Below are 26,296 nucleotides of genomic sequence, written 5' to 3'. Positions count from 1 at the left end.
TTTTAATTTTATAATTTCTGCATGCCATCTTACCAGATCTAAACTGATTATCTATAATCCAGAAAAACCGATAATCCGGAATCGCCGAAGTCCCAACGAGTCCGGATTAAAGACTTTTTACTGTATATGAAATTTATTGTATAACCTATCCCATCAGTTGATCAAAACCTGATTTAAAGTCTAAACACTTTACAAAAAGCATTACTGATGGTTAAACTTTGGATACACTTTTAAATGAAGGCAACAATTACATGCCTGCGGATATTGCAAAATGAGCAAATTTTACTACATTTATGTTGCTTGTGAATATTGTGGGATAGGCAGACAGAGGCTTAACAAATGTTCTCATAAATCCCAGTTTCATTTTGTAATAAAAAGTACTATATTTTAGATGAATAGAAAACTAGCAATTATTATGTATTAGGGTATTTCTAAATATTGATTTGGTAGTTTTTACTCCTATTGCCATATGAAATTTTTGCCAACATTCTTGCAAAAATGCTATCTAGCATTTTACACCAGTCAAGATGCCATTTTCACTTCCCCATATAACAGAGGTGGGCACAGCCTGGCTCTCTTAGGCTATAGTTGCAGCTTTTATGCAAATAAAATATACATATGAAATATGGTACACTAAAACTATTCAATGTTCAAAAGAAAATATGATACACTTTGAATGATTGTTTAGAATCAGATGTTTCTTTCCATTTGAAACTGTTTCACTACTTTTCAAATTATGTAAATATGAACTTGTGGTTTTGGAAAATGTAGTAGCAACTCTTGAACTTTCCTTAATTCCAATATGTAGCTGTTACTCACATGAAGTTTGTCCATCCCCTGTTACATACATAGGTAAGGAGGATAATATTTATTATCTGAAAATTCAAGTGACTTGAAAACATCAATGGTATATCAAAGAAACTTATGCAGGAAACTCAGTGGCATAGACACTCAGAGTAGCATATTGTAAAACACAATAAAACTAAGGTCTGTGAACTAAAGAGCAGAGCTGTAATGGAACAGTCATAAGAACGAGATTGATAAAGAACAGAAATAAGTCCTCATAATTGGTGTGACTTATTTCTTCTGCTTTAACGGTAATGATAATGCATGTACAGTCTAGCTGCACACAATTGCAATGTCTGGTGCAAGCAGCTGCAAGTTTTTTTTATCTTTTCTGGATGTTTCATGTACTCTGAAATGAGCTCACTGATTGCAGTTAGCTTGCACTTCAATAAGCAGGGCTATATTCAGATTTTAGATGAACAAATACTGCCTTGACATCTTACTGAAAGTTCTCTTGGAAGTACCAATTTCAAATGATGATAACTGTAAAGTGCTTTAGATAGAAATTGTTGCTAATTGGTTCAACAAGCATTCTGGGTAGCTCTGTCATTTTCTGAGCTGGCAAAATCCCTATAAGCAAGTTCTATCAAAAATCTGCAAGACAACTTAGAACAGCAAATCAGGAGAAACTAGAGACATTATTAGAACTAGACAACTTCAGGAATGGTTGATGCCGGAATAGCTTCAAATTGATATGAACGTCATAGACAGATTAATGCAGTCTGTAGTATGGCAAATTGCTACTGTCATTTATGTCCACAGGTAACTAACTAAATATTATTTGTCATTTAATGCAACAATTAACTTTTTGTCCAGGCAATATATTTTTCTTTCAAACATTAATTTTACCACTAGATGAACCAAGGTGGTTGTAAATGGGTGCCTGCCATATTTATTAATTAAGAAAAGATATTTTTTTTTAATTTTTAAAAATTCTAGTATAATATTGGTTGATTTAATATTAAAAAATATATAAACAAATATTCTATAAAATCTCTCAGGATGACCAACTCTGAAAATGATCAATAATACATAGAATACAGATAACATTGGTACCTCTAAAATGACAACCTTCAGAGAGGTAACAAAAATAAAAACTCATACCTGAAGCCATAAAACAAGAAGAAACAAATTACCTTGTACTAATATATTTCCTTCTAACCAACCCAAAGAATCACACTGGTAAACTCCTGGGAAAATTAGGATCTTATCACCGGAAGAACTTAATTTGAAAGCAGCTTCAGGACTGTGTTCAAACTCTAATATAGTTGTAAGGCCAACTGGCAAATTCTACACATACAAAAAAGAAAAAAAGACAAAAAAATTATTTAAGGTAAAAATTTAAAAAAGGTAACTAAATTCATGTTAATAAATTTCTATTTTAATTAGTCACTACATTACAACAGTTATCACAAAGAAGCAAACATTATTTTAAAAACAAAATAATATCTCACATTTTGCATGAATTAAAATAACAAAGCAAAGTTAATAATTACACTTTTTGAATATTATATTGAATACAATTTATTAAGAATGATAAATGTCACCTTGTTAAACAAAGATCTGCAACAAAAAGTTGCTAATTAAAATTATTAATTTATAAATTAAGACTTTTCCATTTACCTTAAAATATCAAAATAAGCAAAATGTTACTGAAATATGTATTTTTTTAAATGATACATATTGTTACTTTGTATGATTTTAGTCCATATGTTAGGCTTTTAGTTAACACGTTGAGCACCAAGTGTATTTCTTAGGCAATCCCGTTCAGGCCATGCGCACTGCTTAAAAGCGCTGGTATTGTAGGGCCAGCGATTCTTATCGCAGTAGAAGATAGTTTACGTTTGGAATGTGATTCCTATAGGCATTCATTCAACACGTTATGCGCTAAGTCTGTTTTGTAAATAGTTACATTCTATGCAAAGATATTACGAAGCAGAAAATTAGCATTACTGAAGTCCGGAAAGAATTAGCGCTATCCCTTACAAGTTGTGAAAAAGAAGATATTCCATCGAACAGAAATGCAAGAATATCTAAAAAACAACAACATAAACTCAAAAGAAAACCGGAAAAGCCTCTGGAGTACGGAAATATTGTAAATTATGTTATGATAAAAATGCAACTGAAGCTGGTAGAGTGATGGCCAGAAAAAAGACTAAGACAGTTGTCACATTTTGTAGTAGCTGTAATGGAGAACTGTTTTTATGCTTACTGTGTTTCAATGAAATCCATTAGTCCGGTAATGAATCAAAATTAAGTAAAATTTAAATAATTTTGGACTTTGTTAGTTAACTATGCCGGTTTAAAATTCCATTAAGTGCTATAAGTTGCATTATTATTATTATTATTATTATTTTTTAAAGTTTCCTTCTTACTTTATCAGCAAAAATTTATTAGTTAATAAAAATATGAAAGTAAAATTATTCTTCTTTCCATCTTGCGCTCACAAATCATTATGGGAATATCCATTTACAGTTATTACAGCCTGAAAAAAGCGTGTCTGCGATGTTATTGTCATGCAATCATTTGTAGATACTTTATTTTTCACCACGATATGTTCGACGACGATGTTTTTAAACTGCGAAGTTTTTTAACCGCTTTATTTTCGACGACGATATTTTGTACTATGATGTTTTCTCTTTGTGATGTTTTGTAGCACGACGTTTTCGCCTTGAGTGTTTTCTCCACGTTGTTTTTACCAAGATGTTTTCGGCTGTAACCCAGCCACAGATGGCCGACATGGCGCTCAACGTGTTAATTTGTGTTTTAACTTTAAAAATTCTTGTTTCATATGAACATGCAACAGATGAATGTTTTGAAATCTCAGTATTTTCAATTTAACCTAGTAGTTCCCATTTAACTTGATGGTTGAAAATAATTATTACGAGTACGAGGAGAAATTATATCAAGCAGAATTCTTCCAAGTAACAGGTTTAGTGTAAGAGTATTTTGAAAATCCAGAGCTGTGAACATGAAGTGAAATTTATCGGTGACATATTTATAAAAGAATTCTAAGAAATAAATATCACTGCAACCAAAGCAAAAACAAATTTTGGTATCTAAAAAAATCAAAAGTACATACTATCGCATAAAATATAGAAGTTCAAATGGCTGTCATTTCTGAATTCTGTGCAAAAGTTATGAATTGATTCAGAAATTTAGGACCAAATTACACATTCATTCACATCATGAAGAGCCAATCAAATAATTTAATCTTCTTTTGAATGCTAAATAGGGTGGTTATTTTGGGAATAAGACAATATATTTTCATAAACAAGAAAGGTGATGCTGATGACAGAAGCTATTCTACACATACCATCCTAGGCAGTAAAAGAATCCTAAAAACAAATTTGCTAATTTATCTGTAGCTAAAAGCACTCTTACATCAGCTTTTACATCAGCATCAAATTTATTACTGGGAAACTTCTCTAAAATAGCATTTTTGGAAGACTTTCTAAAAGACAAGTTCAATGACTAATAAAATAATTTTCATAAACAACTTCTTACAGTGGTTAGTTAAGACACATTGACAAAATATAGATTCCTCAAATTCATTTTGTCACAAAATCTTTGCAAAGGCAGCTATTCAGGTTCCTAATTTTGTTAATAGTATGGATGCACACATATATTTTAGTGCTTATAATACTGTAATTATGAAGATTCAAGGAAGAAAAAGTTGAGACTATACTATGTTAACATTCAATGAATATTTTGTTCACATTACTGCAGTAGTTTATTTGATGCACAATTTGATGATTGATTCAATGAATATTTTTTTCACATTACTGCAGGTTTCTTCAAAGGTTGACATTTCTAGAATACAGTAATATTAGCACATCTATTCAAATATGCATTTTAATATATTAAGTTTATCCTTTAAACCAACTCCATATAAGCATGCATGATGTTATTTTTTCCCTTCAATTTCTAAAAGACAAAATTATTAAAAAGAGAAATATGTGAAAGTAGATGCAGATCCAAAGTATTCTTTGAAGATAAGATTTATTATAGCTATGAACTGTCAGACAGCCTTATTAATAGCAAATGCAGCTTTTAAAATTAGGGAAAATTTGTTTAGTGTAGATTATGAATAAAACTATCGATTTCAATGATGATCACACAAATTCCTCATTAAAAGAAAAAAAAAAAAACTTTTGCACAGAATTGGAGGCACAGAACAACTTTAAATAAAAAACAAATAATGCAACGAAGCAAAAATAAATGTAGTGCCATCTGCCAAGAAAAATTAAGGTAATAGACTTCTGAAATCGTTAGGAAGAACTGCATTTGAATTAATTTCACTAACTAAGGGTGGAAAAAAATTAATGTGAAAAATTTCAAAGAAATCCAGTCCTCAAGTGAAAAAGCTTTGAGAATAATTTTTACAGTACACTTTTTAAAATCAAAATTGAGATCAACTGTCTAGATTATGTTTAGCTGTTGAGGATTAGCTTAAATTGCTTAGACAAATCTAAGATCTGTGTTTCTATAAGATCTGTGAAATTTTAATTCTCTTTTAACTTGGTCATTGCATGGCAAACCATACTGATAGGATATTCTATAAATTCTCTAAAAATTAAAAATGGGGAAGGAATTCTTTAAGAAGCAAAAATGAATTTTACTTATTGGTGAGAAAATGACCTAAAGTTGAACTTCTGGAGAATCCGAGTAATTCTGTAACTGATAGTGGGAAGAAATGGAATAGCAACAAACTTCTTATGGTTATTTATAATACTGGAACATCTTATTTATTGATGATAGATAAGACACAGAATTTAATTTTTAAAGGCTTCACCTACATGGAAGAAAATTCTCAGCCAATAGTAACTAATTTCAAATAATTAAATTTGCAAGAAAGCAAATATTTATTGAAAACAAAACATTGAGAGTATAATTAAATAAAAGTAAAAAGAAGCTTTTGCCTTCCAGAAAAGGACTAGAATTACCAGATTCATTTTCAGAAATTGACTAGATGGTTAGATCAATCAAATTCATAAGAAATAAAAAATTCTTGTTTTAATCTTTATTATCACCAAAAGTGTGAATATGTGATTAACATAACAAACCCAGGGATAAAAAGATAATTTTTCAAAATGTAATAATTTGAGCTCAAAACAGTCTATGTAAATGCTAACAAGTACTGACTGAGGGGATTACCCATAATTCCTTCAGTTTTAACTAAATATTTTGGAAAACAAAGTGAATCTGACTAAAAAACCTTGAGCAAATAATGAGAAAAATGAACTTTTCAGTTTCAGAATTATGAAATTGAATTTTTGAAGTCTGCTTTAAGGAAATTTTAATGCTCTAAATAACTTATCCAATTTGAGCATATGTAACTGTTTCTAGTAACTATACATTGTATTAAATCTTTTAATGACTTCCCCTATTTTAAACAAAATATAAATTATTATTCTAAATGAAAGTTACAAAGTTTCACAAGAGCAGGTTTCTAAAAACAGCCTGAAATTTTTCATTTGGAAAATGTCATATGTTATTTCTTGTAATGCCCAGCTAAAATTTTAAACAGAACAAAATGAAAACACACTTCATACCATAATCATGTCATAAGTAAATTGTTTGGCAACAACAAAGACGACAGGTTGTGTTTTTGGCTGTTGTCTGGATTTACTGGGAACATATTTTTTCATCACAAAAGATCTGAAAGATTAATAATATGTCACATAATGGAGAAAAAAGGACAAAAGAGATATAACTGAATTATAACAACGTTTACTTATGCAACATTTTACATGCAGTTACAATAAGCATTTCATCATATGAAATTCAACATGTAATGGTCAAGAAATAGTAGAAAGCATAAAAAACTGTAAACAGCATCGTATGAGCTTGCTGTGAAGTCCAGGCAATGAAATGGAAGCTGATATATATTTATTTTTTTAATTTATAATAGCAATAATACAGCATTAACATTAAGACAAATCTTTCAACACATTTGTATTTTCCTTTCGCAAAACTCGAAATAGAAAGTGTCGATGCTATTAAACTGTTAAATATAAATCTTTTTTATTGCTCAGTTGCATAGCAGGATGATGGCAACCAAACCAAAATAGAAGAGTAGTCAGAGTCAAATAAATTTAAGGTCAAGCAGAGGAAATACCCAAAATTAATGAGCTCTTTTAAAGACACAGAATTAGAAATGAACAATTTTTTTTATGAGAGGAATTATTATTTTTAAAAGAAAAAACTGTAATGACAGATCACAGCCAATAGAACAGCTATAGTTAATGTCTACTTCAATAATGTCGATACATAAGCACATCTTTACATTTTGATTCCTTTTTTTTAGCATTGCTAAATGCATATTTAGTGACAACTGCAGTACTAGTGATACATTACAATAGTAATATTAATAGTTGTTGATGCAATGTATAATACCAATATAACAGGCAGACTGTGATGCTTTCATCATGTTTTGAGTTCAAGTATGAAGTAAAGGATAGCATTCTATTATACCATAAACAGATATAATTTTCATAATATTTCCTCTGGCTTGCATCATAATATACATAAGCTTTATTCATGACATCCCTTTTCTGATGTCTGTTCAGACTGGCCGTCTCGGGAGAGACAAATGTAAGTCCACACTGGTTAGGATAAAGCAGGTACATGTGGTGTTCATCAGATCATTAAGGTACTTGGTAAATGCATAAAAAAATCAGCTATCATAAAAGATTAAATGTTTTTAAAAAATCAAAATAACTGTCCTTTAATAGAGAACAATTGATTTATCAAAGGAAACAAATAAATCGCCATTCAATTATCAATAACTAAAACACCTGTGTATTGATATCCAAATCCCTGTCCCTTTTACAGCAGGATTTGTCAACTTGTAATCAAGTAAACAGCATATAAAAGCTGATGAATACACTTAAATGATTTAAATATTATCATATAAACACATATATGAATACATATAAGTCATAACATTTACCTTAAGATGGGATTTTCTATTATTTCCATTTTTTGTTGAAATTCTGAAAGTTTTGCTCTCAAAGACATAGATTGCAACAGGTCTTCCTCGTTGATTTCGGCTTCTGAATCACTTATATTCATATCTGTATAGAGAGACTTCAAGTCATCCAAGATTCTCCAACCTTCTTTGAGAATTGAATTTATTTTAGCAGTCATAGCTTTCGGTAAAACATTATTCTTCATATCAAAGTAGCTAAAAAATATAATAGATTAATAGTCAATACTATATATTTCTTATATCAGTTTGTAATTCATATAATGGCCCTTACTAAAACAGTGCAGAATTGACTGTATATTAATTTCATTAATATAAACTATAATTTGCTTAAAAAACAAGAAATACAGAGGGGAAACGTTCATTTGGCCTTTGGCAGCTAAGGCTAATGGTTCGGTGAAACCATTGAAACTAGTTCTGTAAAAATTTGCAAAATGCTGATTTTTGTTATTTGACTTCTAAATTAATACTTGTTGTGCATGTAATTTTACCTTGTAATTTTACCTTAATTATAAGGGCCTCAAATAGGTTTTTTTTTTTTTTTTCCTTCTTTTTTTTCCATGTGGTGTATTTGCCATTTTGACTCGTTCATTTACGCTTTGGCAGCTCAGGATGATGGTTCGGTAAAACCATGAAAACTAGTTCTGTACAAATTTGCAAATATAACGCTGATTATTTTTTGTTGGTCTTCTAAATTAATACTTGTTCAGCGTGTTATTTTAGCTTAATCTTAGAATAATCACTTAGGACACAGGGATATAGTGGGCAATCATCAAGAAGAAAATTCTTTGTCAACAAGGAAAGTACATCTGGTATTTGGAAAATTTATAGTAAGCAAAGTTTTATCAAATTGAAACAAGGTTATATTTTTAGAAAAATCAAAATTTAATACACCTGGGTGAGGTAGACAAATTAATATGTGGCAAAAGCCAAACTAAGAATTGAATTTGAGCAACCTATTGCCTAGTATTATATATGGGGTTAGAGGGGCACAACCAATGGTTTGGGATGTTATGCTAGCTTCAGAAGAAATTAAGTGTTTATAGAAAATAATATGAAGGAATTTCCTTCAGTTAATTGTGTTTAATATTTAACAAAGAATTGAAATATATAAATATTTTTAATAAAAACCTGAAGAACTCTGCAAGAAAACTTGGAATGTAAAATACAAAAAAGTTCCATCAAGCTAATGATTCTAAATATGCAGCTCTAGATTCTCGCTCGTAATTATTACACAAAGATCCTGAAATCTGCTAAACTGCTAAATATTCTTTGAGCTTAAATCCTATCAAACATACAAAAACTGAATTGAAAAAAAAAAAAAAAAAAAAAAAAAAAAAAAAATTTTCTTCAAAAGTTCTACTAAAAGTAATTCTTAAGTAGGAATGGAACATTCTTGTACCAAAAATTTAACCCATGAAAATTATCATTTTAGCTAAAGGATATTCAATGAAATATTGAATATCCCATTATTTTCATTGTTTTTATCAAATATAAACTGTTTGCATAAAGTGCCCAAAAACTTATGTGAAGTTCTCTTCAGAATTTAAATAAATATTTTTTTTTTTTTTTAATCAAAAGTGTTTTGAATAACTTCTTTCAAACCAAGCAGGTTTTAAATAGATGATCAATAGTATACCTTTAAAAAAAAAAAAAAAAACATTTTGCTAATATTTGCAAATAGAAGTGAAAAACACAAGTGTCCAAAAACATTGTGAGCCACTGCATTATTTTCAGTTATGAAAATCTTATCATTTATAGATAAAAAATATTCAAATTGAATCCAAACATCTAGGATTTAGGCTGAGTGAAGCATAATATGATCAATTCTTCTAAAAAAATAAATTCCAGATACATTTAATTTAAACATTCTCATAAACTATAATAACTGGGAAGATAACAAAATAATTGAGAAGATAAGTTAACTCACTACATGAAACTGAATGCTTAACATTACAAAAATAATAATAATAAAAAAACTGTTAATGTCAATAATTTGGATTAATAAACTCCACTGCTATGGTTAGAATAGTACTGCCTTCATTTGTAAACATTTCCGAATTTATAAATCATTAAAATACTCATATGAAACAATTATAAATTGCTTCTAGGACATACTAAACAAGACACTCATAATAATATAACAAGGTGCTTGTAGTAGTTTAGTTTCCAGATTCCTATTCACCAAGATATCAAAGGAAAAAAAATTTATAAATCCATGAAATTACAAACCATCATGTTACTAAATTTAAATTAATAAACTGAATTTCAATTTAGTACGTTTCCCAAATCATAAACTTCAATTTACCAATGAACTACAAGAAAGCTCCAATTCATTATTTGAAGAAAGTTGAGTCTTCTAATGGAACAAATATTCCACTAGAAGTCATGAATTTAAGTGAAAATGAAATAACAGAGCATCGAGAAACAGCAAAATTTCATGATGAACACTATATGTTACAGTCTAACACCACAAAGAAGAATTTATCACTAAAAATGTTAAAACAATTTAGAATGTAAAACATTATAGAAATTAAATGATTCTGTTGCATAATACATGATGTCAGATATTTTTTTACAAATCATAACAAAATTGCAGACGTTAAAAAATTATTAGGATACATCATAAATTAAATATTTCAATTTATGTTAATCAGATATATTATTAAAATTGTGTCAATCTAAGGAATTTTTTGGCCTAATTTTACATCTCATTATAATATTTTCATGTTCATGGTACTTTTACATTACATTAGTCACTGTGAAAGAAAGTTGTCATCTCCATGATATATTGCCAAAAATTACTGCAGGCTGAAAACTAGCTCTACTTTACAACTCCTGCAAATAACCTATTTCGCCAAGAAAAATGTTCTATGTATCACAGAAAAACTGAAAATATTCTTCATGCTTTTAAATGCAAAATACATTATCAATTTTCAGTTTGCCAAGAAATGATAAAAACGCAATATTTTCTCTCTTCTCTCCCTTTGAAAGAGATATTTTACCTTGTAACACACTATGTAAAATTAACCCTAAATACACTTATATATTAAGAAAGCATTTGGAGTTGCAACATTAAAAGCTGTAGACAGAAAAAGGCCCTAATGTTAGAAAGTGGTTTCACGGTTCGCAAATATCATTTCTAATAATAGTGTTATAGTTTATTCACTCTTAAACAAAAGTCATGCGCATCAAATGAAGTAAGAAGCATTAATATAACAAGTAGCAAATATTGACTGGAATAGTTACATAACAGAGAACTGCATTTCATAAAGTAATATGAAAACAAATGGGTATCAAAGGTACCTGTAAAGATCATTTCAGTGTTTTTTGTTTGATGATTTTTTTATGCGACACATTTTATGCCTACTATGCCCTCCCCCAATAATGGCCACCATAAAATATAAGTACCTATTTCCCTACAATTCTCTAATTTTTCAAACACAATACCATTTGAAGTAATAACTAAGAATAAAATACCGAGATGCTTCAAAAATAAAAGTAATGTTCTGAAATATTAAACTCTTGTTTTTCTAATATAAATTTATAAATTTAATCAATTTTTTGCTGCTTTTATAAGTCATTGGCAACAACACAAAATTCTCAAATAAATGTTATTAACAATAAAAGGAAATTTTATGCCAATATTCAATTAATTAGATGAAAAGAGCTCTTACAACCAAAATTAAATTTTGGAAGTTTGGTTAAAATGTGCAGCTTCTTCATAAGATAAGGAAAAACAGATATGAAGACAAAATTAATATCATTGAAAATACAAAAATTCAAATAATTAAAAAAAATTCTTATACAAAACTAAAGAGAAATGAATGTACAAATTATATAAATATACTACGCTCATAGGTTGATTAAATTACAAAATTGAGAATCTGCTTTTTTGTATATATATATTGAGAAATTTTAAAAAATCATCTTATAACAATATTCATGAAAATGGCAGTTTCATAAGACCTCACAAGATTATCTTATTTCAGATGTCTAAACATTATTTTGCTTTTTTCTATGTGCTCTAGTAGCAAAGTTTTGATTAAAACTTTGGTACTAGGAGTGGTACTAAACTTTGGTATGTGGGAAACAATGTCCTGTGCAACAAATAATTCGCCTAGTGAATGGCTCACTGGAACAGACTGTGCTGTATGAATCATCATTATATAATTTTCCTTTCATGGCCTGAAAATTGCAAAGCTCTTCAATTATACAACAATACTGTACGCATTTCTGGTCTATTGTATTATTTTTAAAACAGAGAGATATTTCTGATAATTCTTAAAGAGTTTTGAAAAATTCAGATTCAAGCAATTTTTATTCAAAAGCAGAATTTCATCTGCTTTAAAGAACTTAATTTCAATTGTTAAACAATCACAACTATTAACTTAATTAACTAAACAATTCTATATTACAATGAGGAAAACTTACAGCTGCAAACGGGGCTTAAGAACTTCTTCACTATATTTAATATCCTCTTCGCCATCCCAAGGCCGTGATAAATGGTTATAAAAAAATCTTAAAAGAAAATTAATGTCTTAAAATTTTATAGCAATTCAACTTTTCAAAAATACATTAAAATTTCTCTAAGCATATTTATATTCTTTCAAGTAGAACTTACACATAGTTAAGATACACTAATTTTTGCATGCATGACATTATATACAAACTTTTAAAACAGCAGTTACACAGATTGCGGCCAAGTGGTTATTATTAACCAAATAAACTGGTTAAAACAAATAATTTATGAGAACTTATCTTATGAACAGGTTGTTATTAATAATTTTCAACAATGAATGGCAAACGTAATAATTTTCAACACTACTTCAGTTTGAAATTATGTGTGTATGTTTTCCGCATCAATGCCTTACTATTGTGCAAGTGTATGAGAGCTATTGTAAATGCTCAAGTTTGCTTTTGCCTGTTGGTAATAAGAAACAGAATTATCTAATTGTTTACTTTACATGGAGCCTCCCAGACAGTATAGTGGTTAGGGAAGCCTGATACCGAAGGGCCTGGGTTCGAATCCCGGAGAAGGCACGGTTGTAACTGTCAGTCCCTTCAAAGGAAGTGATGGTGGCCCACCTATTAGGTGCCTCCATAATAAAGAGACTACCGCATCTGGCCTTGTATAGATTAATGGGCTGCGTGGTTAGGGAAACTGACTGCGATACCGAAGGGCCTGGGTTCGAATCCTGGAGAAGGCACGGTTGTAACTGTCTGTCCCTTCCTAGGAGGCAATGATGGCCCACCTATTAGGTGCCTCCATAATAAAGAGACAACTGCATTTGGCCTTGTGTAGATTAATGGACTGGGTTACATTGTAATTGTTCACAATCTGCCATTGGAATAATAAAAGAAAAAAACTTTAGATGGAAGAGCCTGCATTTTTTAGGATGTTCACGAATACTTTGCTCTTAACAGTTTTGAGTGTTCTATGTGCTACTGAGTGTGAACTTGGTGTTACTTTTGGTAAGTTGCTAGTGTGCACATAACTATTGTGAAATTTCACAAATTTTTTTTGTATTTGTAAGTATTGTCGATTTCAAAATTGTAAAGTTGTGTTTTAACGATTATTTAGAAATCTTAAAATTGAAAAAAGGAAAAAAAAATATCAGTTATATACCAAAGAAAAGTTTCCTTCTTAATTATTTAGTTAAGAAAAGCAATGCAAAGTGTTCCACCAAATCACAAGATTATCAGCAACTATCAAGATATGATACTGTAAGAATTTGTAGTATTGCAAAATTTATCGTTTCTGTTAAAAATGAAAAAGACTATTATACTTTTATGGAAGAGGATTTTCAAATAATTCATGAGATTCATATTGCAATCATCCATGAAGGAAGAGACAGCATGATGTTACGAGTTGAGACAAAAATATTACAGTCAGAATTGTAATGACACTTTTAAATCTTTGTGAACTTTATTAAAAGTAAAGTATTAAAAGTAAACTCCAAGTAAAGTTCTTGTTGTTAAGCCAATTAAAAGCCGTGAACTCTTGGTTAAAAGCCATGAACGTGGTATCTTGCAAAGAGACAATGGCAAAAAATTTGCCGTTATCTACTCAGTTTGAAACAAACAACACAACGAAGTCATCAGAAGGAATAAAAATTCATTCAATTCATGAAAAATACAGCACACAACTATGGTACACATTGCAGTTCATACAAAACTAAATTTAGCTCTAAAGTGGAAGCTATTGGCTAGTTCATTGCTTTGACACTAAAGACAAATGAAGATCTTGCTCTATTAAGAAATCAATGTAACAATGATGTCCAACATTAGACAGTAATCTCAAAGGAGGATGAGGATGTAGGTGTAATGAATGACAGCAGTATGGAAGAAGTGGATTTTTTGAGAGAAGACTTTCAAGTAATAATTGTTGCAGGTCCAATTAAAAAAAAAAAAAAAAAAAAAGAAGAGTAATTAGGGCAAGTAGAAGAGGAACAACATAGTTTTGAAATTAAGAACAGAGATTAATAAGAAAATGATTCTGCCAATGAACAGCTGATACATATCCAGCTATCAACCCCAAATAACCCCTTGATCATCTTCAGTCCCATTGGAAACTCCTGATCTAGAAAACTGGAAAGATCATTCATAAAAATATTGAAGACAAGCAGTCTTAAAAATAGATCCCTGCAATACATTAACATTTATTAATTTTACATAAGTGTGTGGTGCAAATGCACATCCAAAATGACCTGCTGTTGATATAATGTCGAATTAATTTAATGAAAATACCAAGGCATCTGATTATAACCATTTTTTTAAGACTGGTTCATGCACTAAAAGCTTTTCTAACATCTATGCAGCATGCTGCAGCAGTTTCTTTTTTCTTAAAATATAGATTAAATAAATTTTAAATAAAATAAAATAAAATAAAATAAATTTTCTTAAATTCTAGCACAAAAATCTGGGAGTTTCCAAGAAGCTTCTGCACTGCATGACACCATTTCAAAAGAACTCCCAACTGACTTAAATTTGCTTTATAATACATGATTCAGACCATTCAAATATTTATAATATGATTGATATAAAATTTAACAATTTTTAATTCAATATTCTATATTTTATGTCCTTTGGTAAATTTTATTTTATAATTTTTTTATACTTTCAAACTGGGGAAAACCTGAGTAGGAAATGAAATTTTTAATTTATCAAAGTACTTTTAAACATTATGAAAATAAAATTAACTATTCATATACATACTATTGTGTGTATAAACTAAACAATGAATCAATAAATGATACTGATATAAAACTAAATTAAAACAAATATTAACTAATTAAACATTAGTTAAAACTTCTTAAAAAGTTCTACAAATGTTTACAGTAGATTAAAACGAATGAGATGAAATAAAACTGAGAAAAATTAGGCTGAAAAATCACAAAGAGGTGGGGGAATGGAATGTACACAATTTAAGTTTCATTAAAGCAATAAAATCTCATTTACTGTTGAAAAATGCTTTCATATAAACAATTTAAAAAGTAAAAACTGGAAAACTGGTGATCTACCAGATGTGGTAAAAAATGAGTTTCATGGTAAAACTGTAAGACTTGGCAGGTTAAGTTATATAATTCATTAACATATTCCACAAGATTTAGAACTTAGTTCTCAGCTAAGAGACCCTTTATAAATTTCACTAAGTATTACTAATTAGATATTTTTCAATAAATTTATTTAGCTTGTTGTGAATTAATCTCTCCAAAGGTTTCCAGAGATTCAGAGAAGTTTTATAGCATAAAGGTTAACTTTTAGAAGACAGAAAATCTTGGAAAGATTTCACTTAAAAAGAAGGCAAATAGGAATGCACTTCCTAACCCTCCCCATTTGAGTTGGGATTTTATTGAAACTTTGAATTTAGGGGTCGTCTTTGTTAATTTTCAGATAAAATACCAAGTAACACAAAGGAATTTTTTCTCTTTCCTGCTAACTCTGATCCCTTTTTAATATAGTTTAGAATTATATGTACTGATTTAAAATTTTAATTTCTACATGAAAATATTTTTTTTTTTTTTTTTTTTTTTGCATAAATCAGCAATTCACATCAATTTTTGATAAAACTTTACCAGTAATTTTAGCTTTATATATATACATTAACCAAATCACCTAGCATTTTTGTGGTATTAACATCTTTTTGTTTTATTCATTTAAGTATTCTCGTTTAGTTTGAAAAAAAAAAAAATTATTGATTTTTCCCCTTTGTATTGTAGTAAATATTTTATCATTCAAATTATATCACAGTTCATTTTTCTTTCTTGCATTTTTATGATAATAGCTCTCTTTTTTTAATGTGTGTATGCTTTTTAATCCTTTTGCTTAAAAAAAAACATTTTTTATTGATTATATTATCGTATTACACTGCATTTTGCATTTGCAAGTTTTTTTAGCCGTACTGACATTACACTGTTGAGGGCAAATAAAAGGGAATCAACACAACTGTGAGTAGCATGAATGTCATCAAGACAATGATTATCCTCAAAGCCAGAGAGGTAAGGGGATGGAATTTTTGTGGCGACAACCATCTTTTTGAGACATTGTAACTCTGATCTAATTTCCAGTTGCCATCTTCAAAGCATTAATATTTAACTTTTCCATGTTTTTTAAAAGAATAATTATTGCAAGTTTCCCCCAACTTCTAAAATACCTTTCCAGATATTCGCTGTAAATTTTTTAATAAAGATTTGTTACATTCTTAGGTAATGTTTTAATGGCTTTATTATTATTTTTATCATGTCTATGTGCCTTATTATTCCTAAGTTTGGAAATACTGAAGATTTTTATATGTAAAATATAAGTGACTTTACCTTATATGAGATTTGCAATAAAATTATCTAAGAGTGGCATAACATCACAACAAACACTGAATGACACAGCTTTAAATGAAGTTCTTTAAATATGTAAATAAAAACCAAAGCATGTGCAAGGAGTGGCTGTTCTAAAATACTTTTTGTTGTTGTTAACATAATCATTTAGTGTCATCAAACTTAATTCACTGGATATCAAACATTTCCTTTACCTCCCCTTTGTACAATCACAATAGTAAATTAGCCACTAATAAGTTAACTGACTGTAAGTTAAAAAATTCTATAAAATTAAACAATACAAATTTTTAAAGATGAATTTATTCATCGCTTTTTTTATTCATAGTTTTAAAACAATTTCCAATTAATGAATCTTTTTTACTAAAACGGAAATATTTTTTTAACCAAGCTAAACTATCCCTTCAATATTTGAGTTAACTTGAATATGATGGTGCCAATTATGAAATGAAAACTATCATCTCAATCCGATGGCCAGAAATTTAAATCCGATACACACAATGCAGAGTTTGTAATGTTCAAACCACTTATTTACAGCTGAAATTTTTCTGTAGAGCAAAAAGTAGCAAACTATCATAAACTTAATAAAATTCAAGAATTCAAAGCAGAAGCTCATAATAATAAATTGCAAGTTTGTCAGCATTAACTGGGATAGCATCAAGTTAGTTTTAGTATATTTGTTTTCCTACTGCTAAATACCACAGGGGGAGGGGACTGCAAATTTTCTGTTATTCATTTGTACTTTAGTATGGCCCTAACATAGCTTTCCCAAATAGTAACTATATTTTTTTGCTAATAGTTTATTTAATTAAAGAAAATCGCTACATCACACACACATATTGCTAGTAGTGGATTCTGAGCTTGCAGTGATGCTGTGGAAGATGTGGAACATATTTTATTGCATTGTAAGTCGCATGCTAGTGCCAGAAGTTCATATAAAGTGAGTTAGAGCAGCTCTCTATTTGCTGGCCTCCTCCTGTTTTCTACGAACTTGTTAGGAACTCCGAAGCTTTTGCAGCCTTGCATGATTTTATTTGTTCTTTGAACTTTTAGTATTATTATTTACAGGACTGGATGTGTTTTTGTAGTTTATGTATGATTACATTATGTATTGTACTATTGATGTGTCATTTTTCCTTTATCGGTAATTTTTTAAAGTATTATTTCATCTTTATTATTGTATTCAGTTGGTTTATTTTCTTTTATAGAAGTATTAACATAGTTTAATTATTCATCGTATACTGTTACGAATTTTGTACTTAGATGGGCAATTTTAGTAGAATTATAAATAAAATTCTTGTATTTTCCTGTGTAATGTAGCACGAGACAAATTTTATGAGAAAGCTATGCCAGAAAAGTAAGAATACAGGGGCAAGTGCATTTAACATTGAGTAAATGGGTATATCAGTAATTTGGCGAGATATTATCAAGCTGACAATAGTTTTGGTAACCATTTGGTGACTTTTCAGTCTGGTCCCTGTATCACCTGTACTGAAAATGAAATGTAATTGACCACTATATTAGTAGTAATTGTAATTCTACACCCTTATTGCTGTCCGGTATTTTCGAGACATAGAAAGTACCAGAAAAATCTTAGCGGCCGGAGAGAGAGCATCCGAGTTCAGTTGCTTAGTTATTGTTGTTGCAAGTTGTTAAGTTTCATGTGAACTGAGATATGCAAGTTAGCTTTCTCTTTATATGCGCTTTGCATTGAGTTGTGTTAAGTGTGTAGTTTGAAGTGTAACTACTGATTATACTCCATGATACTGTGAACACTTGTACGGGTATTTCTGTGGAAAATTCCAGAGTTCTGAAGTATTTCTTTTGATAAAAATTAATTTTAGTAACCTATTATCGGACTTGTGCATTCAATCTATTACGAGTCCATATGCATGCAACAATATTTTAGTATTTTTATTATAATAGTGTTTGTATTTTATATTTTTAATTTTCTCTCTCCAGACCTAGATATTATTATTATTATTATTATTTGTTGAACTGTATCAGGGTTCATAGCCACATTTTAGTTAAAAAAATAAGCACCTATAAGCACTTTTCAAGCACATTTTAAGAAAAAATAAGCACCTGTCTAATTACATCACACACAACTGCATAACCTTAAAAATTAGACTTGTAATTTAAAATATGAGAAATGAAGTACTTAGTAGAGAGAATAAGCATTACCTCAACTATGGAAAATATTTTTTTTTTTTTTTGTTTTTAATTTTAAATAATAGTTCAATTTACAGAACTACTTTACAATGAGAGAAAAAAAAACTATGAAGAACTAAACTATATTACAAGATTTAATGATGAAATTTCAGTTCAAAATAGAGAAAATAAATAATAATAAGGCATATTTACTGTATTCGCTTGGAACCTAATATTAAATGCAATTTATTTTTCCACTCATATTGATATTTAAATAATTTAAATCTAAATTCTGAACATTTTCTAAATTTTCATTTTATATCAGTTTTATCTTAACAGATATTGCAAGCAAAATAATTTAAGTAAAAAAGAGGAACATTTCTGAAATCAGAAAACAGAAATTTGCTTCATGCAGTCATCTTTAACAGTAAAAGCTTAACTAACCCGCATACTTGGAAACTAGCGAATATTCGGACAGTCGAGCGTAACTTGAAGGAGCGGAAGCTGGGTAGCCGTTCTTTAGATTTTCCCGCTAAATAAATGCTTTTGACATTTCAATATGTGCATCATATAAAAATAAACCAACGGAACTAAAAAATATTCTGCTTAGCAAGCGCAGTAAAACTCTTTTAAGTGCTCATAAACAAATCTCGGACTGAACATCAAAATTAATTATCTCTGCAAAATATCGCAAACGTTATTGCGCAATACTTGCGCCGTAATTCTTCCCAACGTGATATTACGCAATCGGAATCAACAACTGCCGGTATTGGGAGAATAAGGAACTAAATAATTGGGGTGTTTTTCATTCTAATTTTCAACAGACGGCGTTAAATTTCCAGAATAGAATCATTATTCGCTTGGGTTGGTAGACCGCAGAACTTTTAGTCCTATTCAATCCAGATTGGAAAGTGACCTAAAAAAAAAAAAAAAAAAAAAAAAAAAAAAAAAGGTGAGAAAGGGGAGACCTCCCAACCTTCGTACTGTATAATGTATTGGCCAAAAAAATGAAATTATTTTGGCTATTCGATTACTTTCCCTTTATTTAAGCCATTCTGAATATTATTCCTTAGAAAGCTAATCTGTGTTAAAACGCAACCATTTTTGGAAAGTTCACTATACTTCAGCAGTTACTGCAACTACGTTATTATAAACATTCATACATATGCTCATAATATACGCATAACGATCAGAATAAACACGAATATGAACTGACCAAGCAGAACGAGAATGCAAATTATTAAGATCTTGATAGAAATTCAAACGTGTGTAGTATTTGGATGGGAGAAAAAGAATGCCGAGTGTAGCGGAATTTTCTACTGCTTTCACAATTCTTTGACCAACAGAATGATGGGCACCTGTCTTTACTCTTCGTGCACACCAAAGGCTATGTTAATGCAGAGAAAGGGGGGAAAAGCTATTTCTGGGAGTATGACTCACCATCTGACATTCCATATTAGGAAGAAAAGTTGTTTTTTCAGTCTTGGCTTTGGTACGAGGAAAAATAGCGCGTTCATTAAAAAAAAAAAAAAAAAAAAAGCACTAAAAGCAAAAAATAAGCACTAAAAACAAAAAAAAATAAAGGCTTTAAAGAAAAAGTAAGCACCTATAAGGGCCTTTATATTTTATTTCCAAATATAAGGACTTATAAGTACTTATAAGGACCGCTACGAACCCTGTGTATCTCCTTGTACTGTGAGTTATTTACTTACATCTGTAAGCCTCATAGAATACTTCGTGGAACACAAGGAGTTTTGTATTTGTTTTCTTAATTTATATAAAAAAAAAGGGGGGGCACGCTACAAAATTATGAAAAATGAAATCTTATATAAATGTGAATTATTAAATAAAAATAAGTAATGAAAAGTAGTAATAATAAAGTAATAAAATAAATAATCAGTAATAATGAAAAAAATTTTTGATCTACATTGACAGTTTTTACAGTGTAAATTTGGATACAAGACAAACAATAAAATTTTAATTAAAAAAAAATCTTAATATCTAACTGGTAATTGTTACATTAAATACACATTAATGATTTGCAAACATTTTTCAGTTTTCTAAACCAGATCTACATATCATTAATTATAACTGGTAAGTAAATTTTAAAAAAATTATTTGGCAAAATAGCATACCTTACACGTTCAATAGCAACAGCAGTTTTTGCATATAATTCTTCCTCATCATCTTCACTTATAGTATACAGTTCTACTAATGGAACTGTAAGCAAACGATCGAATTTCACTTTTTTTAAATCGGGTATTTCAGTGGAATTCCCAATAATGATAGACTTTACATAAATATCAGCTTCTAATTTTTCTAAGCTTACATTAACCACCTGCCAAAGGAGAAAAATAATCATTCGACAAGTTGGAGTAAATTATTTGCAATTATACAATCTCTAATTTAAAAAAAGTAGTTATTTGATGGCAATTATAATAGTGATGATGATTGAAATAAAGTTGATGATTGATGTAAAGTTCTTCACTGATGAAAGAGGAAATTTATCCGCAATAATTTCTAATTGTTCCCAAATACCAACAAAATCAACTTTGAACCCTGATAAAAGATTAACCAAATATTTCTTTCCATTAAATTAATCTTTCAAATGCATCAAAAAAGTTAAAAGTTTTATGGAAAAATAACACATGAAGAATAGTAACAAACAAATTAGAAAAAAGATTTTAAATTCTGTTATTTAATATATGCAATAGGTTACAGTTGCAGTATTCAAATTTTTCAGTTTAGGTTTTGAAATATTCAGCTTTAATTTATATTTAAAGTAAAAGGTGCGACTTTAAAATAAGTTGAATCACCCTTAATTCGATAATAGGAATTGCCCAACATATTATGACATGCACGAGACATTCTTCCACATCTCTGCTAACACTTACAAGTGTGTCTCAACACTTCTTGGCATATGTCCGTTCATGCAGTAGCTTTAGAATGTACTAGAGTAATGCATAATGAACGTAAGGAGTCAATATGAAAACTGTGTTCTTTCAAATCATGTAAAAGCAGAACAGAAACCACAAAATGTTGATTATGTATGAAGATGCAGCTACACACTGAAAGAAAGGAACATCATTTTAAGAACATTTTTTAAGGAAAAATGTTCCCTTAAAAAATGCCTTCCTAATGAAAGAAAGGAATACTTTTTAGGGAAAGGGGGAACCAAGATGAACATCAGCATGGGTTACCAATGAAGAACAGAATGGTGGCAGATAGCCATAGAATTCATGAGCTACTGATGTAAGAATGGCATTTAACAATCTCGACAACATTTCTGGGAGGTTTGTCCTTCACCACCTAACTGAAGAAATAAAAAATGAAATCATGTGGCTTTATCAGCATGACAGGTAGTGATGTCTTGTTTTTTACAGACCACTGTAATTAGAAAAACACAGTGCTTCTAATACTACCCAGAAAATAAACATCAAAGCGCAGAATAAGATTCCTTTCTTGAGAAAACAATCATTCATAAATGAATTTTATATTTAGTCTATATTTTATGTTGCCCCTTGGATTATGGCCAAGTTGTTGTTTCATTTATGGTAATATGAGTAGTTGAATGTTTATGGAAACCCTGTTATGACGTGATTAGTTGTGCGAGTCCGGTAAATTTGAATGATGGGAAAATATTTGTAAGGACTTATTTCTGGGTTGGATGTCAGTTAGGAAGTACATTGTTTATTTTGTGCTGTACACTGTAAAATGTCTGTATGCGGCAAGATTAATCTGAAGTTTCTGTACGATTTGGAATGAAAGGGAAAAAGAGAATGAATTGACTGGTGTGTAAATGAAGATTTACTTAGTCATTATAAGTGTCCTGTTTGTAAGAAGGAAATACGTATGGTCAAACGTAAAGATCATTCAGATGGCTTTGACTGAGTTTGTTACAAGACAGGTTCATGCAAGAAATGCCATAGACAGTCCAGCACTACGGAGAATATTTTTTTTTCTCTTATTTTTGTGAATTTATGTGGTGACAGCTGTATGCATATTCTAGTTCAGATAATTTTAGAAAATTTTTGGATTCTGTTAAGGAATTTTATGTACCACAGACTGAAGACACAGAAGTTTCTAAATATGGTAAGTTGATATTTCCTTTTTGTAAAATGTCTATATGCAATAAATTGCATTTCCTTTATGTTATTATTTCATTGTGTGATTTCAAATGCAGTTTACTGAGCTTTTATTGGCTATAAATTTTGTTCAGTTTTGGTGATGAGTAACTTTGTTTTAACATTATACGACATCATCATTCTCCCGATTTTTTTTAAACTGAAAATAGATCAATGTGCACATGAACAAAGTCAAGGGAGTGTGCAATGACGAGTTTGTGCAATTGTTTGTTTTTCTAAGTGAAAATAGATTGATGTGTACATGAACACTGAGTTTGTCCAATTCTTTGACTTGTTATTTTGGTTTTGTGTAACGGCCATTTTGAAATTTTGCCTTGCTGGCCAATTACTAATTTTTGCCATGGGGCACCCTGAAATATATTTTTACCAATTTTATGAATCATTTACATATTAAAAGGCAAGAAACATTACTTTGAACAAAACATAACTTATAGTACTTTTTGGTTATGCACCTGCCTCACATTTCTCAAGATCTTAATTGTAAACAATTTTTAAGTATAAGAATAGTTTACAGATTGCAAACACACACACACAGGGCATGGTAAGTAAGTAAGATCTAATGGCCAACAGATCATCACCTGCCATGCTACAAAAAGCAGAGCAGGTATATAACAGAAAAGTACCTGATTTATTTACAAGAGTGAAGGTTACTATTCATATACCCATAACTCAAAATGCAGGTTCATATGAATTTTAGGTTTCACATTCTATTTACTCAAGTGATAAAGACACACTGTTGTCAGTTTGTTCTAACAAATATTGGCATGAAAGGACTGTGGTTAACCAACAGCTTGAACTGTTGGCACAGAAAGCGCTTGTGAAAAATAAATTCGATATGTGTGCAAGATATACATATGTACATGTATCTATCTATCTATCTATCTAGCTATCTATATATAGCTGACAACCTTGAAATATGAAAAACTAAGAGGTTTGATTGCAAAAAACAGTAGTCTTTGGAAAGTTTTTATGTTACACAGCAGAATTATTTCAGAAATTCAAATGACTTAAATTAATTTTATAATGCATGATTCAGGTTACTGAGCTATTGATTCGGATGCAAAATATTAATCTTTAATTCTAAATTTTGTGTTTTTTGGCTCATTTTAATTTGTGATTATTTTTTATATTTTTACACTAAGAAAATAACCAAGTAGGAATTATGTTATTCACAATTTGATGGCCCTAGGTACTGATATTTTTTCACAATGCGATGAACATACATGTATGCAGATTCACCATGATTTAATTTATTTAGAAATAATACAAGGGGATAATATTTGGTGACACCAAACTGAAAAATGATACAGCTGTTTACAGTGGACTACACAAAATCACATTTCAAGGCTATTCAGCTATTTGCTCATTCAAGCTAATGCCCTTTTAGACATAAAAAAAATGTAAGATTACCAGATTACAATCATTATCTAACAATGAAATCCTTAAATTCAGTAATCCCCCTGCACTTCAACTATAGAGGATAGTCTTCTCAACTCACATTTAATAAACTAAAAAAAAATATAAGCAAAAAACAGCTTTCATTGATAGAGATAATCATTGTACACAAAAGTAAAATACTATAATTTGGTTAAAATAAGATAATTCTAAAAAATTATGAAGCATTATGATTATTGCCTTTATCTTATATTACTAAAGAGTACTTATTTATTATCGCAACCACTTTAGTATAAATTGCTAAATTTTCAAAAGTCGCCAAACTCTGCAATCATGCACATAACAGTTCTTTAGGTAACTGTATCCATTGTAAGTTGCAGTCTGAAAATTCAGAGAATCGCCTCTTTCTTCTGTAAAAAAGTCTCAAACTGCACCAAGGTAGTTGCACTAATATGCGAGTACTTATAAATGTTTTAGTTATAGGATTTGTCATTTGAATGGCTTCTGATTTAAAAGATGGATTATTAAGAAAATCATGAATATACAAATAATAAACAATTATATCAAAAACTCCTTTCCAGTGCCAGATCTTACTAACAGCTAATTAATTATACACAATAAGGAAATATTTCTAAAAATTAATAAAAAGTCATACCTCAACAACAAAATCATATTCAGAATCTAATATTGATGACTTTTTAGTCGACCTCCATACAGCTTTCCAACCAACTGGCTCAACAATAGTTGTGACATAAAAAACTAGAACTGACTCAGCATCAGAAAATGAAGAACCTTCAAGAATTTCACAATAGGTCTGTAAAACTTCTTCAAATGGAAGGGTATCTATGTCTGCTTTATATACTTCTGGAGAGGAATAAGAGATAAATAATTCTGTCTCTAAATCCATAGTAGTTGCAGACCTGTAAAAATTATTTTTTCATTATTATAAATCCTGAAAACACCCGATTTATAAAATTCAACATAAACTTCATACATAAAATTGAATAATTCTTCCTTTTATTATTATTTTTACTATTAAATGACTGCACACATAACCTGATTACACTGATATTGCATAGGTATAAAAATTTTCGACAAGTTACGACCTGTAACATTTCCTACAGTATATTTTAAATATGAAAAAAAATATTCAAGTATCTGAACCAAAAAAGATATACCTTATACGCTAATACATTTTCTAAATATAGTAAAAATATTTTTAAGGGAAATTTTATGAGTTCAGACAGCGAACATGAACCGAGTAACATATAAGAATAATTACTAAATTCTTAAATATTTATAAGCAGCACATAACAATGATTTAAAAATACAACACACAGCTCAATAAAGTTTATATTCAGCATTTTACAAAAAATATGATGTAATTAAATGCATACAGAAAATAATAAATGCACGAACGATAACTTCCTATACCGTATAAGCAATTCAAATGTGATGTTTTTAAATTTGGCGAATTAGACGATGAGTTGACATGAGTTTAGGTAATTTGCAGCTGCTTTTAAAGAAAAAAGAACAAGTTGTCAGAACAAGGACGAGTTTGCAGAGTTCTAAATATTCTGCAAAATGGATTGTTACTAATATTAAAAATATCTTTATAAAAGATTAACATATATTTTAACAGTTAAGAAGTTAATTCAATGAATAAATGATCCGTTTTTGAATGAATACAAACCACTAGTAGTAACAACTGCACAGAAAGAGAGCAGTTTCATAAAGAGCGATAAAGGTCAAAACCATCACTCGGAATCAAATGTAGATGCTGAAAGAAATGCATTCAGCAAGCGATGTAGAGCAATGTTAAAGGGCTCGTCTTTTAAAGCTGTATACTAAAAATCTAGGAGATTTTTAACATTTTTTAAAATCTGGGAGATTTTTAACGGTCGCTTAAAAAGTTCTTTAAAGATTTTTGTGCTAAC

General features: G+C 29.6%; 1 protein-coding gene across 2 annotated transcripts in view; it reads right to left on the bottom strand.

Annotated features, from left to right (window-relative positions):
• Positions 1–25,856, bottom strand: part of nesd (SHC binding and spindle associated nessun dorma) — a 39,916-nt gene extending 14,060 nt beyond the window's left edge. Inside the window, exons 1-7 of one of the 2 annotated variants that reach the window (XM_085818195.1) lie at positions 25,757–25,856; positions 25,015–25,279; positions 20,955–21,157; positions 12,272–12,358; positions 7,802–8,035; positions 6,402–6,507; positions 1,983–2,136 (exon numbers count right to left, since the gene is read on the bottom strand). In XM_085818195.1, the coding sequence (XP_085674321.1) occupies positions 1,983–2,136; positions 6,402–6,507; positions 7,802–8,035; positions 12,272–12,358; positions 20,955–21,157; positions 25,015–25,266 (1,036 nt within the window). In that variant the 5' untranslated portion in view covers positions 25,267–25,279; positions 25,757–25,856. The remainder of the gene's footprint in view (positions 1–1,982; positions 2,137–6,401; positions 6,508–7,801; positions 8,036–12,271; positions 12,359–20,954; positions 21,158–25,014; positions 25,280–25,756) is intronic. The other variant, XM_035358113.2, reaches the window with a different exon arrangement.
• Between the last annotated feature and the right edge of the window lie 440 nt (positions 25,857–26,296).

Source organism: Stegodyphus dumicola, chromosome 6 (genome assembly GCF_044657685.1).
Source record: "Stegodyphus dumicola isolate Sdum_Otavi_A_Nest chromosome 6, ASM4465768v1".
Lineage (NCBI taxonomy): Eukaryota > Metazoa > Arthropoda > Arachnida > Araneae > Eresidae > Stegodyphus > Stegodyphus dumicola.
This window is presented reverse-complemented; position numbering and strand designations above follow the sequence as displayed.